This window comes from Giraffa tippelskirchi, chromosome 11 (genome assembly GCF_054371585.1).
Source record: "Giraffa tippelskirchi isolate mGirTip1 chromosome 11, T2T-mGirTip1v1.2.pri, whole genome shotgun sequence".
Lineage (NCBI taxonomy): Eukaryota > Metazoa > Chordata > Mammalia > Artiodactyla > Giraffidae > Giraffa > Giraffa tippelskirchi.
This window is the reverse complement of record NC_137285.1, coordinates 35,517,366-35,535,002: the sequence shown is the minus strand read 5'-3', so window position 1 is coordinate 35,535,002 and position 17,637 is coordinate 35,517,366. Positions and strand designations below refer to the sequence as shown.

The 17,637-nt window shown below is 36.5% G+C and overlaps 1 protein-coding gene across 4 annotated transcripts in view; it reads right to left on the bottom strand.

Moving 5' to 3' along the window:
- AFG2A (AAA ATPase AFG2A) overlaps positions 1–17,637 on the bottom strand; it is a 328,990-nt gene that overhangs the window by 243,561 nt on the left and 67,792 nt on the right. For all 4 annotated transcript variants that reach the window (XM_081544859.1, XM_081544858.1, XM_081544860.1 and 1 more), the window contains one exon: positions 7,063–7,272. In XM_081544859.1, the coding sequence (XP_081400985.1) occupies positions 7,063–7,272 (210 nt within the window). The remainder of the gene's footprint in view (positions 1–7,062; positions 7,273–17,637) is intronic.

Genomic DNA, 17,637 nt, shown 5'->3' with positions numbered 1-17,637 from the left:
ATGGCACTCCAGTATTCTTGTCTGGAAAATCCTTTGGACAGAGGGTCCTGTCGGGCTACAATCCATAGGGCAGTAAAGAATCAGACATGACTGAGCACTCCTGCAAGGTTTACGGAAGAATTGAGCATACAATACCAAGACTTCCCATATATTCACTCCTACCCCAATACCCACTCAGTTTCCCCTATTCTTATCACATATTATTAATATGGTATATTTGGTACAACCCATGAAACTAATGAAATATTACTATTAATCAAACTTCACAGTTTATTCAGAGTTCCTCAATTTCTACGTAACGCCCTTTTCTGTTCCAGGATCTCACCCAGGAAACCACAACAGTATATTTCGCTCTCCTGTCTCCTTGGGCTCCTCCTGGCTGTGACAGTTTCTCAGACTTTACTTATTTTTGATGACCCTGACAGTTTCAGGGGCTTCCCTCATAGCTCAGTTGGCAAAGAATCTGTCTGCAATGTAGCAGACCCGGGTTAAATCCCTGGGTTGGGAAGATCTCCTGGAGAAGGAAATGTCAACCCACTCCAGTATTCTTGCCTGGAGAATTCCATGGACAGAGGAGCCTGGCAGGCTACAGCCCATGGGGTCGAAAGAGTTGGACACAACTCAGTTTCAGGAGTAGAGGTCAGGTATTTTACAGAATGAATGTCCTTCAATTTGGGTTTGCCTGCTGTTTTTCTCATAGGTAAACATGGGATATGAGTGTTAAGGAGGAAGACCTTGGGAATAAAGTACCATTCTCATCATATCATACATACAAGGGTACATACTAACAACATGACTAATCCTAATGATGTTAACCATGATCACCTGGCTGAGGCAGGTTTCTCCACTACCAAGTAACTCTTCACTTCCCTCCTTTCTACACTGAATCCTCGGTAGGGAAGTCATAACTATATGCAGGAGTTAAGTAGTTAGGCCCTCTAAAACTTTTTCATTTATGTTTTTAATATAATTCTCTCCAAAGGCCTATACAGATGAAAAAACTAAGTCTTGGAGAACTTGTTAAGGCTATAGAGCTAAAAAGTGCTAGTATGAGAAACCGAACCAAAGCTATCTGAATCCCAGCTTCATGCTCTTTTCATTGTAACATACTCAATCTCAAGGGCACAAATTATATACTAATGAGGAAATTTCAAGCTCTACATTACTCAACCACTAGTCTTTGCTCCTGAACTTCCATTTAATTCACCAGGTTCCTGTTCTTTGGCAATGCTTACCCTTTCTTATTAATTCAACCAACTTCCACTCCAAAGCTATGCTATTTTCCTCAGTTTACTTAGTCCTAGAGAAGCAAAATTATTTTTTAAACTAGGTCCCAGAAATGTCTTTCCACATCTCTGAACCTGCCCTATAGAAACTGCCTGATCTACCTTCTCTAATAACTTGGTGTAATTAATTAAAAAAAAAGAAAATTACCGGACACTAGTTTTATTTAAAAAAAAAAAAAAAGGAAGAATGTATTATACAGTGGTTCAGAGCTTAGACTCGGGAGTCAGAAAGTCCTGAGATCAAATTTCAGTTCTACCACCATTCCTTTGACTTGGAAAAGTCACTTCACGTTCTTAAATATCATTATCCTTATTTGTCATCTTAGAAACTAATCTTACAGCATTCTGTACATAAAAGAGGTATCTATGCAGTTTTCCATGCAGTATCTGCAAAATGAAAGCTCAATGATTTATAGACTAGCCTACATGATTTTTTTAAAAAAGCTTAAAGATGAACATGAAATTTATACAGTTCACATTAACTTGTACCTTTGGTAACAGAATAGTAGGGCATCTAGTTAAATGGACAATAGTAATTAGGTTCGTGACATTGTACAGGAGACAGGAATCAAGACCATCCCCAAGAAAAAGAAATGCAAAAAAGCAAAATGGCTGTCTGAGGAGGCCGTATAAATAGCTGTCAAAAGACAGGAAATGAAAAGCAAAGGAGAAAAGGAAAGATATACCCATTTGAATGGAGAGTTCCAAAGAATAGCAAGGAGAGATAAGAAAGCCTTCCTCAGCAATCAATGCAAAGATATAGAGGAAAACAGTAGAATGGGAAAGACCAGAGATCTCTTCAAGAAAATTAGAGATACCAAGGGAACATTTCATGCAAAGATGGGCTCAATAAAGGAAAGAAATGGTATGGACCTAACAGAAGCAGAAGATATTAAGAAGAGGTGGTAAGAATACACAGAAGAACTGTACAAAAAAGATCTTCACGACCCAGATAATCACGATGGTGTGATCACTCACCTAAAGCCAGACATCCTGGAATGTGAAGTCAAGTGGGACTTACGAAGCATCACTATGAACAAAGCTAGTGGAGGTGATGGAATTCCAGCTGAGCTATTTCAAATCCTGAAAGATGATGCTGTGAAAGTGCTGCACTCGATATGCCAGCAAATTTGGAAAACTCAGCAGTGGCCACAGGACTGAAAAAGGTCTGTTTTCATTCCAATTCCAAAGAAAGGCAATGCCAAAGAATGCTCAAACTATCACACAATAGCACTCATCTCACACGCTAGTAAAGTAATGCTTAAAATTCTCCAAGCCAGGCTTCAGCAATATGTGAACCATAAACTTCCAGATGTTCAAGCTTGTTTTAGAAAAGGCAGAGGAACCAGAGATCAAATTGCCAACATCCGATGGATCATCGAAAAAGCAAAAGAGTTCCAGAAAAACATCTATTTCTGCTTTATTGACTTTGCCAAAGCCTTTGACTGTGTGGATCACAATAAACTGTGGAAAATTCTGAAAGAGATGGGCATACCAGACCACCTGACGTGCCTCTTGAGAAACCTGTATGCAAGTCAGGAAGCAACAGTCAGAACTGGAAATGGAACAACAGACTGGTTCCAAATAGGAAAAGGAGTACGTCAAGACTGTATATTGTCACCCTGCTTATTTAACTTATATGCAGAGTGCATCATGAGAAACGCTGGGCTGGAGGAAGCACAAGCTGGAATCAAGATTGCCTGGAGAAATACCAATAACCTCAGATATGCAGATGACACCACCCTTATGGCAGAAAGTGAAGAAGAACTAAAGAGCCTCTTCGTGAAAGTGAAAGAGGAGAGTGAAAAAGTTGGCTTAAAGCTCAACATTCAGAAAACTAAGATCATGGCATCTGGTCCTATCACTTCATGGCAGATAGATGGGGAAACAGTGGAAACAGTGGCAGACTTTATTTTTCTGGGCTCCAAAATCACTGCAGATGGTGACTGCAGCCATGAAATTAAAAGATGCTTACTCCTTGGAAGGAAAGCTATGACCAACCTAGACAGCATATTAAAAAGCAGAGACATTACTTTGCCAACAAAGGACTGTATAGTCAAGGCTATGGTTTTTCCAGTAGTCATGTATGGATGTGAGAGTTGGACTACAAAGAAAGCTGAGTGCTGAAGAATTGACGCTTTTGAACTGTGGTGTTGGAGAAGACTCTTGAGAGTCCCTTGGGCTGCAAGGAGATCCAACCAGTCCATCCTAAAGGAGATCAGTCCTGGGTGTTCATTGGAAGGACTGATGTTGAAGCTGAAACTCCAATAATTAGGCCACCTGATGCGAAGAGTTTACTCATCGGAAAAGACCCTGATGTTGGGAAAAATTGAGGGCAGGAGGAGAAGGGGCTGACATAGGATGAGGTGGCTGGATGGCATCATTGACTCGATGGACATGGGTTTGGGTGGACTCCGAGAGTTGGTGATGGACAGGGAGGCCTGGCATGCTGTGGTTCATGGGGTCGCAAAGAGTCAGACACAACTGAGCGACAACTGAACTGAATTATTCTGAATTGTGCACTTATTTCAGTAAAATACAGGTTTTCTTTTTTCCCTGAAAACGGGATATATTTTGGACAATTTATGAGACATGTATCAGAAAAAATTTCCACCAAAAGTCAAGGATATACTAGGTTCATTATATTCTTGTACTTGCCAACACTGTTCATAAAGGACTTGCCGAAAATCCCTGTCAGAGGCCTAACCCCACTTCTTCCAGAATCAGTAACAGTTCTTCATAAAGTGAAGTAGCACAGCTATTCAAGGGTAATTAATCTATTGTAGCACTCCAACAAAAAGCAAGAGAGAAGCAGAGAGGAAATTTCAACTGGAAAATATTTTGACGTAATTGACCCAGATGACAAACTAAATTTAAGCATATGTCAAGTGCTACAGTCTGTACAAAAACACATACAGATGCCAAAGGATATTAAAAGCCCACACAAGCCAAGGTGAAGACTTAACTCTGAGTAGAATATAAATCTCGTAATCACTGTTTAGAAAAGATGCAACGGGGGAGCTAAAGGGTTCTTTCATAAACTAACAGAAAGAAACATTTAAAGTTTTAAAACTCTTTATCTTGGACATTAAAGGTAATCACCATTGTAAAAAGTGTTAGAGAATTTATTCTTTCCAATATAACCAAAACACTTAGGTCTCCCAATACCGGTATCTATTTTTCTTCTGATCACTTTCAAAACATGTAAGATTTGTCTTTGCAATGAGTTCAAATTTAATTATAATATTAAAATCCCATAGAAAACAAACATCTATGCTGAAAACAAGACAACTTTTTCACAGGAAAATAAAACTTTCAAGAATACAACATGAATCTCTAACTTCTTTAACTTGATTTCCTCATACATAAACTATATGACACAGCTACTTTGTGCGTGCTAAGTCGCTTCAGTTGTGTTCAACTCTGTGCGACCCTGTGGACTGTAACCCGCCAGGCTCCTCTGTCCATGGGGATTCTCCAGGCAAGAACACTGGAGGGGGTTGCCCTCTCCTCCTCCAGGGGATGTTTCCGACCTAGGGATCCAATCAGCATCTCTTTTGTCTCCTGCATTGGCAGGCGGGTTCTTTACCACTAGCACCACCTGGGAAGCCCATAGCTACTTTAACTCTTCTCACAAATTAATTAGACCAAGAAGAAAGAGCCAATGAAAATGCATAGAAAAGCAAATTATTTTTGTGTTCTTAACTTCTTCTTTTGTAATTTTTAAGCAGATAGGAAAATCTGAAAAAACAGTAAATGAACATCCATTGTTCATTAACTATATCCTTCACTCAGATTCAAAAATTAATACTGTCAAAGTACACGGAATTGTATAATGAATAAAAGTCCACATTAAATAAAAATTAATAAGGAGGATATGTAACCCTCCCTAAGAAAATACAAACTCAAATTATGAAGAAAATTTCTTAATATCATGTATCTTTTGTGTATATGACCTAAAAGAATTAAATACTTAATGAAAGGCATTTATAAGTTAACACATGGTTATTTTATATGAACACTGCCCAAGATAAACCTTACAAAAAACCTTTTTACTATTTTCTCACCATGAAAAAAGACCAAAGTGAAACTATAAAGTTATGAAAGGTTTCATAGTCAAAAACTGCAATAAATATATTTCTAAGTAATCCTAGGGTAGGCCAGAAAGCAGTCCTGGTAGCAACTGTTATCTTCAATCACAGAAGAGTGAGATACTAATTTGTAAGGAAATAAACATGCTTTTTCTTCCTTGATATTCAAGTGTAAATAACTGTGAGCTAAGTTCTCATTAAAAAAGTTTCAGGTATCCAGTACACAGGAAAAATTCAAAGATTATGACTATACAGTTATGAAAGGTAGGCAAAGAGAAATGAAGATGACAGAAAAAAAAAGAAAAAAAGGAGGAAATGCCAGTAAAATGGCCATGTTCATTACCACAAGATAAGAGAACAAGGACCAAAGAGAAATCAAGATGTCTCTGGAAATTTCAAAATCACTCATTACTCCAACATTTAAAACTGCAACCCTTAAAACTGTGGTTGTGAGTCAGCATAACTAATCATAGTGAAAATGGTCCCCTCCCCAAATCCATATCCAATATCTTCCACAAGATTAAAAAAAAAAAAGCAGGCAAACCCTAGCGACTGTGATGGTACTAATTCTTAAAAAGAAAATAGCCTAAATATATCTAAGTAACATTCCACAAAAAGTACAGCTGATCCTTGAAAAATGAGGGGATGAGGGCTCTGATCCTCCATGCAATACAAGTATAACTTAGTATAACTCCATATACACAGTTTCCCCATATCTGCCAATTCAATCCACCATAGATAATGTAATATCATAGTATTTACTATAAAAAAAAACAAACCTGTGTATAAATGGAACCACACAATTCAAACTTAGGTTGTTCAAGAATCAACAGTAAAGTATTAATAAAAGACTGACCTTCTGAAATAAGTTTATACTAAAATAATTGTGAAAACTGCCAATGATTTCAATGTTTTAAGACAGAAAACATTTTATTATAAAAAAAATTACCTGACAACATTAAAATAAATTATCATGTGCCTTTTTCCCAAATGACTTTGATGGTTAACATATTTAAACATGTATTTCTGTGATAAAGTCTACAGGGATGAATTTAAGGCTTTATATATATACATGTGTGTGTGTATGTGACATATATACGTGTGTGTGTGTGTGTGTGTGTACATACCCTGGAGGAAGGCATGACAACTCACTCCAGTATTCAGACACGAACTGAAGAAACTTAGCATGCAGTGAGCAAACAATATGTGTGTGTGTGTTTCAGAATATAAACAATGTATATATACTTTCTGACTAGAAAAATATTTTTTAAACATTTATTTTTTCCATATAAAGTATCTGAGTTGTTTTAAAATATTATGTTTATAAATATTAAATTTATTAAATTCATATTTAAGTCATGGTTAAGCGAAAGTGATTAGTACAATTTAAAAATGTAGAAAAAAAGAAAATTGGTTTCTATTACATATGGGTGAGTGTAAGAAATACTGAAAATCAAAAAACTAAACCATGACTTGCTGATTATAGGCACTAATTTATTTCTCTCTCATCTCCCTATATTACATTGCCCTCAACCGCAAAAAAAAAAAAAAAATTCAACTACTCCTTAGGATGGCTTTTCATGCTCTCCTAAGGGTAGGAATCATAGGATAGGTGGTGGGACGGGGGAGGGCGGGGGGAGGGTGCTGCTGGAAGAGAGTAATAATTTAATAAACTTAAACCCTACCTTTATAGCCAGGAAATTCAGTCCACTCTCATTGGCCAAAGCCTTTGCGATCATTGTTTTAGAGCATCCAGGTGGCCCATACAAAAGAACTCCTTTGGGTGGCTGAATACCCATTTGGGTGAAAGACTCAGGATGTTTCAAGGGCCATTCCACAGCCTGTTTCAGTTTCAGCTTGACATTTTCCAGTCCTCCTATATCTGACCAGGATACCTGCAAAACAAACAAAAAATTTAAAACATATGTATACAAGAAAGGACAGAACTATTTAAAATTCAATAATTTCCTAAAAAAATTCTCAACAAGATTAAGAACTAGGAGTTTATAAAATGTGAGCTGCATATTATAGAAATACTAAAGAAAACCAAAATGTTACTGCTTGCAAGTCTTACTTGTATAAGTAACTGTTTAAACAATTGAATATACTGTTAAGTCTATATTCTATTCTACATGCCTTTAAAAACTAGCTTTCATCTGTTTGAAAATAGTTTGAATCAGTGATTCAAGGTCAAATCTACATATCTAATTTCTTATATTTCTTTTCTTGAAAGCAAAAAATATTCTCTTGAAAGCAAAATTACTTTCAAATACACTTCTGTAGGTCCTTATGGAACATATAATCATTTCTGCCTGTGGTATATTAATAAGAATCCTCAAAATTTTGTTCTTCCCAAAATGTTCCCCAAACAAGAGAGCTCTTTACATTTATTTACTTAATAAATATGTGTTACATACCATATAAAGCACACAGGAAATAGATGAGACATAAATCCAGACCCTAAAGAACTTAACAAATATCAGTAACACACCCATAAATAACTATAGTACAATGGAAAGTATACTAACCACAATGACAAAGAAACAGAAAAATCCTTTGGGAGTTCCCAGGAAGAAAAGATTATTCCCAGCTGGAAGGTAAATCTGAAAGCCAACTCTTGAAGCATGGATGAGATCCAGAAATACGAAAATAGGGAAATGGTTAGGTAGAAGCCAAAAAATTATGAAAGGCTCAGAAGGAAACATGATGAAAGAACATGAGAGAAAAAAAGACTTGAGAGGGAAGTCAAAAAAGAAAAGAAAGTTCTTTTTTCTTAAAAAAGAAAAGCAAGTTCAAGCCATCTAGTGGAGAACCTTGAAGACTAGATGGAGTTAAAGAATCTCTTTATTCATGAGAAGTCTTTGAAGGTTTTTAATCTAGAAAGCAATATGCTCTGATCTGTGCTTCAGAAAGACTTCTCTGACAAGATTCACTAGAGAGGAGAGTGTCTGCAGAGTGAACAATTAAGGATTTATCACAAACATTCCTTAAAAAAAAAAGTAAAGTGAAAATGAAAGTCACTCAGGCCTGTACACTTCTTTGTGCATTGACTCTACAGTCCATGGAACTCTCCAGGCCAGAATACTAAAATGGGTTGCCTTTGCTTTCTCCAACCCAGGGATCTTCTCAACCCAGGGATCAAACCCAGGTCTCCCGCACTGCAGGCAGATTCATTACCATCTGAGCTACCAGGAAAGCCTGAGAAAACAGGAGTGGGTAGCCTGTTCCTTCTCCAGGGGAACTTCCTGACCAGAAATTAAATCAGGGTCTCCTGCATTGCAGGAGGATTTTTTACCAGCTGAGTGACCAAGGAAGCACCCTGCCCCCCACCAAAAAAAAGGCAAGCCTGAACTACAGTAATCACATGGAGATGATGAAGACATACCAGAAAAATACTGCAGGTCTACAGCTAAGGATTATGAAGGCAGAGGAAGAAAGAAGGAGAATGTGAAGCTCAAGATTTCAAGATGGATTGGTAAGAATATAGACCACTGTAAAAATGATCGGTGGTAGAGAAAGTAAGAGTTTTTGGTGGGTATACAGAGTTGCATATATTCACAGTTGAATACACATAACAAATAGAGTCAAATATGTGTCACAAATGGAGCTCTGGGAAGATAATACGGTTGAAATGTTAGATGTCAGAGATATTCACAAACAAACAATAGAAACCATGAGATCAACTAAAATTGCCAACCATGAGAAGAGAGATGTGGGTAAAAGGCAGTTTGATGGCTGCTACCTACATTTAAGAGGAAACAGGAAAAGAAAGAGGAAGAAAAGTCAGAGAACAAATAATCTATTGATACAAACATAAAAAAGAGATAGGTTTTGTTTGTTACTATCAGGTAAAGATTATTTTTTCCAAATAAATTTGCATTTTTTGGGGGGGATTATGTTGTTTTTGTTTTTTGTACACAGAACCAGGATAATTCTGTATTATAGACCATAACACTGAGGTAAGATTTAATTATTTTTTTTCTAAATTGCTTTCTTGGGATTTATTTCAAGAAGTGAGATTACTAGATTAAAAGGCACGAATATCTTAGGTCTCTTAATACCTAATGTCATTAACAATTCAATGGACATGAGTTTAAGCAAACTCCAGGAGATAGTGAAGGACAGGGAAGCCTGGCGTGCTGCAGTCCATGGGGTCTCTAAGAGTCGGACATGACTGCACGACCAAATAAGAATAACAATCTTAATGCCAGTTTGCTATTTCAATCAGTTCATCCATTTTAATGGCATGAGGAATATGTATATATTTCCCTGCAGCATCATCAGCCTTGGGTTTTACTTTGTCTTTGTTTTTCCTAACTGATTTCTGATTCCACCAATTAATAAAATTAAAATTAAACCTAAGATTAGTGCACATGATCTTACTACCTTAAAAACATGTAGCTATCATCAGTAGGATCCAAGTGACTGTTTATCACAGAAGGCAACTATTATTTGTGTAGCCAAAGCCTGCTATAGGCAGGAGTACAGCAGAGTTGTCATACCCTGATGGGTAGTTGTTGATGGTAGTCAACAACTATCAAAAAATTTACAGATCATAAAGTAGAGATAATTAAGAAGAAATGGTCAGATTTGGCAATGAGGTTATTGGATAGTTGCTTAATTAAATCAGTAGTTTTTATTTTTATCCCTTTTAGCAGTAGTATATATACGTATACACAGCACACACATACACGCATACACACATGCAAACATGCATATAGAGAGGGAGAATATGTATGTTATATAATGGATAAAAGCTATGTTTATAACTATCATAAACACCTAAGTCAGAGAAGCAACTTTTACGACTTCAAATGATATGATGCTGCATGATACCCATTCAGTTGTTACTATGCAATTATTGCACCTATGCAATGAGAACAGCATATTCTGTTGGAGAACATGCTCCATGGAGGAGCTATTCCATACCTTGGAGCATATTTGAGTTACACCTTGAATACTACAGAAGAATATTTGAAAAAGTGAAAGTGTTATTCAGTCAGTCATCTTTGACTCTTTGCAATCCCATGGACTGTAGCCTGACAAGCTCTTCTGTCCACGGAATTTTCCAGGCAAGAATACTGGAGTGGGTAGCCATTCCCTTCTCCAGGGGATCTTTCTGACCCAGGGATGGAACCCAGACCTCCTGCATTACAGGCAGATTCTTTACTGTCTGAGCCACCAGGGAAGCCTTAACAGAACGCTTGCTCCTTAGAAGAATAGCTTTGACAAACCTAGACAGTGTATTAAAAAGCAGAGACATCACTTTGCCAACAAAAGTCCATATAGTCAAAGCTATGGTTTTTCCAGTAGTCACGTATGGATGTGAGAGTTGGACCATAAAGAGGGCTGAGCACCAAATAATTGATGCTTTAGAACTGTGGTGCTGGAGTCCCTTGGAGAGTGAGGAGATCAAACCACTCAATCCTAAAGGAAATCAACCTTGAATATTCATTGGAAGAACCTGTGCTATAAAGCTGAACTTTCAATACTTTGGCTACGTGATGCCAAGAACCAACTCATTGGAAAAGACCCTGATGCTGGAAAAGATTGAGGGCAAGAGGAGAAGGGGGCGACAGAGGATGAGATAACCATTAGTGACTCAATGGACATGAGTTTGAGCAAACTCAGGGAGACAGGGAAGGATAGGGAAGCCTGGTGTGCTGCAGTTCATGGGGTCACAGAGTCGGACACAACTTAGCGACTGAATAACAAAAATTTACATAAACACACATACAGAGATAGATTTTCTTAAAAGTTAGTACAGAACTATATCCTTCCTAATCAATAGCATTTAAAGCAAAATTCAATGGTAGGTTTATAAATGGTGAGAAAAATGGTTTTCTCAGATTTATATGAAACTAAATAAAACTGGCACTATAACCTGATAATGTTCAATATGATAAAATACATTTGAGTATATTTTGTTTTTAACCAGCCTTTCAAAAAATCTTTAAAAAGAATCATTTAAAAGAACCCAATATCAGATATTAAACCCCTGAAGCACCTCCATGAAACACACATGGAAATCACTGAAGTAAAAGATAAGGAAATCCATAGCATAAAAATAATCTCTTTAGTTAAGGATCAGAGAATAGAAGCAAACAGTGTCAGCTGGACCAAAGCTGGAGAAGGCTTGTTTCTCGAGAGAAACTAAGATGCTCTTACCAGAAAACTGAACGTTCACTGGAAATGCAACAGGCCAAAACACTGAGGCCACTGCATGGCCTAGTAGTCTATACTGAAGTGTTGGTCCATTGCCCTGAAATGAAACAATGCCATTCCTTTCCTATCTCCTGACGTTTGGAGGCTCTTGCTTCACCAGTTGTCTCTCTCTATTCCTGCTTTAATTGTATTCTTTTTTAAAAAATTTATTTATTTATATTGGAGCATAATTACTTTACAATATTGTGATGGCCTCTGCCATACATCAACATGAATCTGTTTCCGGTTTCCCCCTATGCTTCAAAGCAATCTTACTTTGATATTATTTCTACTTAATGTCTGTTTTCCCCTTTTTTCTCACTGCTAAACTTCTTGAAAGATAGTTCATATTCCTCTACTTCTACTGCACTTATGTTTTCCATTTTATATTTCAGTTAAGTATTTATCCTCCCAAGCAATGACAGGAAAGGAGAGTAGAAAGATAAAGATAAGTTTAAGACTCGCAGGAAAGCAGGGAGTTACATCAGAAACCCTAGCTTTTCAGGAAAATAGAAGGCAAAGTCATTTGCAAAACATCAATCAATCTATTAAGTATTGTTTAAATGCCTATTCATACTATGCTGGTCCCTAGGGACAAAATAATACTTGTCCATATTGAGTTTCTGACTTGACAGAATATTTCCTTAAAAAGGCATACTTCTATAGTTATGTAATTAGTATAAAGCCTGGTATATGCTAATAGGGTACTCACAGAGTTTAAATGGATGGTTAAGAAAAGCTTTTCAGAAGTGACATATGAGGTGGGATCTGATGAACACAGAAATTAGCCAGCTGAAAATAACAGTGAATGCCATGGAAAAGACAAAGTGTGGGGAAAAAAAGCATCAAACATTAGGAAAGCTAAAGGTAATTCAGTATGGCTAGAATTGAGACCAGGAGAAGAGAAACAAAAGAAGTCAGCCAACATATGAAGCTATCAGACATTGAAGACCCATAAAATATCAGGAAATTTATACTTTATCCTGAGAGCAATGGAGAGGAAATGACGTGACGTGATCAGATCTCTGGAAGAGCACTGTGGTTATAGAGTGGAGTGGGGATTAAAACTGGGAAGATGGGGAAGAGAGGCTTCTACAGTAATTCTTATAAGAGACTGTGGTTATCTGCATTACTAGAGGAAAAAAGATTGAAATTATATTAAACTTTATTTAATAAGGACAATCAATGAGTCTTAATAATAATTAGATTTTGAGAGGAGATGTAAAAAAGAAAATGAAATCAAGCTTAACAGTCAGGATTCAGACTTGGGGAAATGTATAATTGAAAGTTACATTAAAAGAGAGAAAAATACATTTGGAAATTAAGGAATTCGTTTCCAGCTGTACTGGGGAATTTACAAGGGAAATAAACTCAATAAATTTTAATGTCTTCTTTGTGCTCAACTTGTCTTAGAGAGCGTAAGGGCACAAAAGAAAGTGAGATAATGTCCTCAAATGTTTTAATCTAGAAAGAAGAGTAAGGAAAGTATCCTAAAAGGCATAGTCTTTGTCTAACGACATAAAACATCTGTCTACACACAAAATAATTCAAAAACTACTGAGAAAATAAAATAGGTTAATGTTCTTAAATATGTGAGATGAGGAGGACAGAAATTTGGAAAAGGTGGTGTATATGAAAGACTTACATCAAGGTGTTAGAATATGAAGGCAATAATACCAGTTCCCACCTCATATGTTTATAAGGATTATAAGGTATTATAGCTCTTATAGCTAGTACAATCTGTAAGAAATTATGAAGGACAGTGTAAGAATTACCTGTTACCTCATCACCTAAAAAGAACCATTTTTAATATTTTGAGGTAGTACTTCCTAGTCTTTCAAATGCCTGTGCATAATATAAACACAATTTTATATTCTACTTTTTAAAAACTTCATACACTTCATTTTGTATGAAGTTACTGGCTTCCCTCATAGCTCAGTAAAGAATCTGCCTGCAATGCAGGAGGCCCCGGTTCGATTCCTGGGTCGGGAAGATCCGCTGGAGAAGGGATAGGCTACCCACTCCAGTATTCTTGGGCTTCCCTTGTGGCTCAGCTGGTAAAGAATCCGCCTGCAATGCGGGAGACCTGGGTTCGATCTCTGGGTTGGGAAGATCCCCCGGAGAAGGGAAAGGCTGCCCACTCCAGTATTCTGGCCTGGAGAGTTCCATGGATTACACAGTCCACGGGGTCGCACAGAGTCAGACTGAGCAACTTTCACTTTCACTAGTTACTGTATCACTTGGGGAAATTTACTAAATCTCTGTGTAAGTTTCTTTCTCATTATAATAAGGGGACAACAAAGCCTAAGGTCTCAGGATTATTGTGAGAATCAAACAGGTTAGTATATATTCCATTAGCTGAACTTCACCTGGCACATGGTAACTAATAAATACTACTTAAGTATTATTTTTCTTTTAAATGTGTGAAAGATGATTACAATGAATAGTAATATTTTGAAGGACTAGTGATAAAAGATCAAGGACAATCAAGCCATAACATTTGTAGTTTCATGAACAATATTTAATTACCATAACTTTTCTATTATTTTTCTTAAAATACATTAAGAAATATATTACCACATTTCTTAAACTAAAGGCAAACAGGTTTGGCATTTTTATTTAGCAAATGCATGCCAAATAAATGTCTTTGTATAGCTAAGAAACCTATTAAAAATAAATGTAAATTGGTTTTAGAATACTATTGCATAGAAGAGTCTTAAAGCACAGAAAGTAATGGGAAAATGTAAGAGAAGCATAAACACCATGAAATCATAAAATTCTAGAACAAAAATTCAAAAACTAGCTGGTTCACTATCATCCCTTCAGTCAGTATTTCATCTTTCAAGTCTTCTCATCTTTCAACAAATACTATTTTATGCTCTTTAAAATCATTTTTAATCCTATAACTGTCTTTTAAATAAGTTACAGTATATCATAACTGCCAAAAAGTTATTCTTACAATCTAACCTAAATCATTCCTGGTAATATTTGGGTCCTTTCTTTCTTATTTTGTTCTGATGAAAATGGTGAACAGCTGCTCACATATGGCTTTATAACATTTTAAATTAGTAATAAAGTTAGAAGTGAAGGAACAGCTGTCAAATAAGCACAGAATAGTAAAATAAATTTCCCAAAGGGAAATGCCCCCCACAAATAAGTACTTTCTGAACAAGCATCCAACAATGACACAAATCCCAAAAAAACCCAAAACGCAAAAACTCAATTCAAACTGCACAAAAACTCATTTCAAACTGCACACCTACAGAAGCCAGAAGACCTGATGATCAGGCTAAAACAAAACAAAAAAAACTTTTACAGACAATTTCCAAGAGGACAAAATAAAAATTAAGGAATAAGAAAAATGACTATGAAAGAGGAATGCAGTAGCTCCAGAGGAGTTGACAGTATTCTTATATATCTGTGAGTCAAGATCCTCTTATTTACTATGTGCCAAGTATTATACTGCCAGGGGCAAAAATTCTTTTGAAAGTGTTCATTTTTATAGACTATAAGGCAACAAAGAGTGCTTTTCACTTTGTTCTTTCACATTAACAAGTCCCGACATAAGGACAAGAAGCCAGGCACTAGCAAGTGGATTGGCACCTGTTCCAAATTCTCTGCTGGGTCATACACCAGCTTCTTGGCAATCCAAGTATTTAAGATACATTTAATAAGAAATCATAAATAAATGGAGTTACAGATAAATATCCTGGAGACAAGGATTGAGAAGATGCAAGAAATGTTTATCAAGGACTTAGAAGAAATAAAAAGGAGTCATATATAATGAATAATGAAATAAAGGAGATAAAAGACACTCTGGAGGGAACCAACAGCAGAATAACGGAGGCAGAAGATAGGATAAGTGAGGTAGAAGATAGAATGATGGAAATAAATGAAGCAGAGAGGAAAAAAGAAAAAAGAATCAAAAGAAATGAGGAAAACCTCAGGGACCTCTGGGACAATACAAAACGCCCCAACATTCGAATCATAGGAGTCCCAGAAGAAGAAGATAAAAGGAAAGGCCATGAAAAAATACTCGAGCAGATAATAGTTGAGAATTTCCCTAAAATGAGGAAAGAAATAGTCACAGAAGTCCAAGAAACCCAGAGAGTTCCAAACAGGATAAACCCAAGGCGAAACACCCCAAGACACATATTAATCAAATTAACAAAGATCAAACACAAAGAACAAATATTAAAAGCAGCAAGGGAAAAACAACAAATAACACACAAGGGGATCCCCATAAGGATAACAGCTGATCTTTCAATAGAAACCCTTCAGGCTAGAAGGGAATGGCAGGACATACTTAAAGTAATGAAAGAGAATAATCTACAACCCAGATTACTGTACCCAGCAAGGATCTCATTCAGATATGAAGGAGAATTCAAAAGCTTTACAGACAAGCAAGAGCTGAGGGAATTCAGCACCACCAAACCAGCTCTCCAACAAATGCTAAAGGATCTTCTCTAAACAGGAAACACAGAAAGGATGTTTCAACACGAACTCAAAACAACAAAGTAAATGGCAACAGGATCATACGTATCAATAATTACCTTAAATGTAAATGGGTTGAATGCCCCAACCAAAAGACAAAGGCTGGCTGAATGGATACAAAAACAAGACCCCTATATATGCTGTCTACAAGAGACCCACCTCAAAACTAGGGACACACACAGGCTGAAAGTGAAGGGATGGAAAAACATATTTCATGCAAATGGAGACCAAAAGAAAGCAGGAGTTGCAATACTCATTTCAGATAAAATAGACTTTAAAATAAAGGCTGTGAAAAGGGACAAAGAAGGACACTACATAAAGATGAAAGGATCAATCCAAGAAGAAGATGTAACAATCATAAATATATATGCACCCAACATAGGAGCACCACAATATATAAGGCAAATACTAACAAGTATGAAAGGGGAAATTAACAATAACACAATAATAGTGGGAGACTTTAATATTCCACTCACGCATATGGATAGATCAACTAAACAGAAAACTCAAAAGGAAACACAAACTTTAAATGATACAATAGACAAATTAGATTTGATTGATATTTACAGGACTTTCCACCCCAAAACAATCAATTTTACCTTTCTGTCAAGTGCACACGGAACTTTCTCTGGGATAGATCACATCCTGGGCCATAAATCAAGCCTTGGTAAATTCAAAAAAATTGAAATCATCCCAGCCATCTTCTCTGACCACAATGCAGTAAGATTAGACCTCAATTACAGGAAAAAAACTATTAAAAATTCCAACATATGGAGGCTAAACAACACGCTTCTGAATAACCAACAAATCACGGAAGAAATCAAAAAAGAAATCAAATTATGCATAGAAACGAATGAAAATGAAAACACGACAACCCAAAACCTATGGGACACTGTAAAAGCAATACTAAGGGGAAGGTTCATAGCAATACAGGCGTACCTCAAGAAACAAGAAAAAAATCACATAAATCAACTAACTCTACACCTAAAGCAACTAGAGAAGGAAGAAATGAAGAACCCCAGGGTCAGTAGAAGGAAAAAAATCTTAAAAATTAGGGCAGAAATAAATGCAAACAAAACAAAAGAGACCATAGCAAAAATCAACAAAACTAAAAGCTGGTTTTTCGAGAAGATAAACAAAATTGACAAGCCATTAGCCAGACTCATCAAGAAACAAAGAGAGAAGAATCAGATCAACAAAATTAGAAATGAAAATGGAGAGATCACAACAGACTCCACAGAAATACAAAGGATCATAAGAGACTATTACCAACAGCTATATGCCAATAAAATGGACAACTTGGAAGAAATGGACAAACTCTTAGAAAAGTATAACTTTCCAAAACTGAACCAGGAAGAAATAGAAGATCTTAACAGACCCATCACAAGCATGGAAATCGAAAGTGTAATCAGAAATCTTCCAGCAAACAAAAGCCCAGGACCAGACGGCTTCACAGCGGAATTCTACCAAAAATTTAGAGAAGAGCCAACACCTATCCTACTCAAACTCTTCCAGAAAATTGCAGAAGATGGTAAACTTCCAAACTCATTCTATGAGGCCAC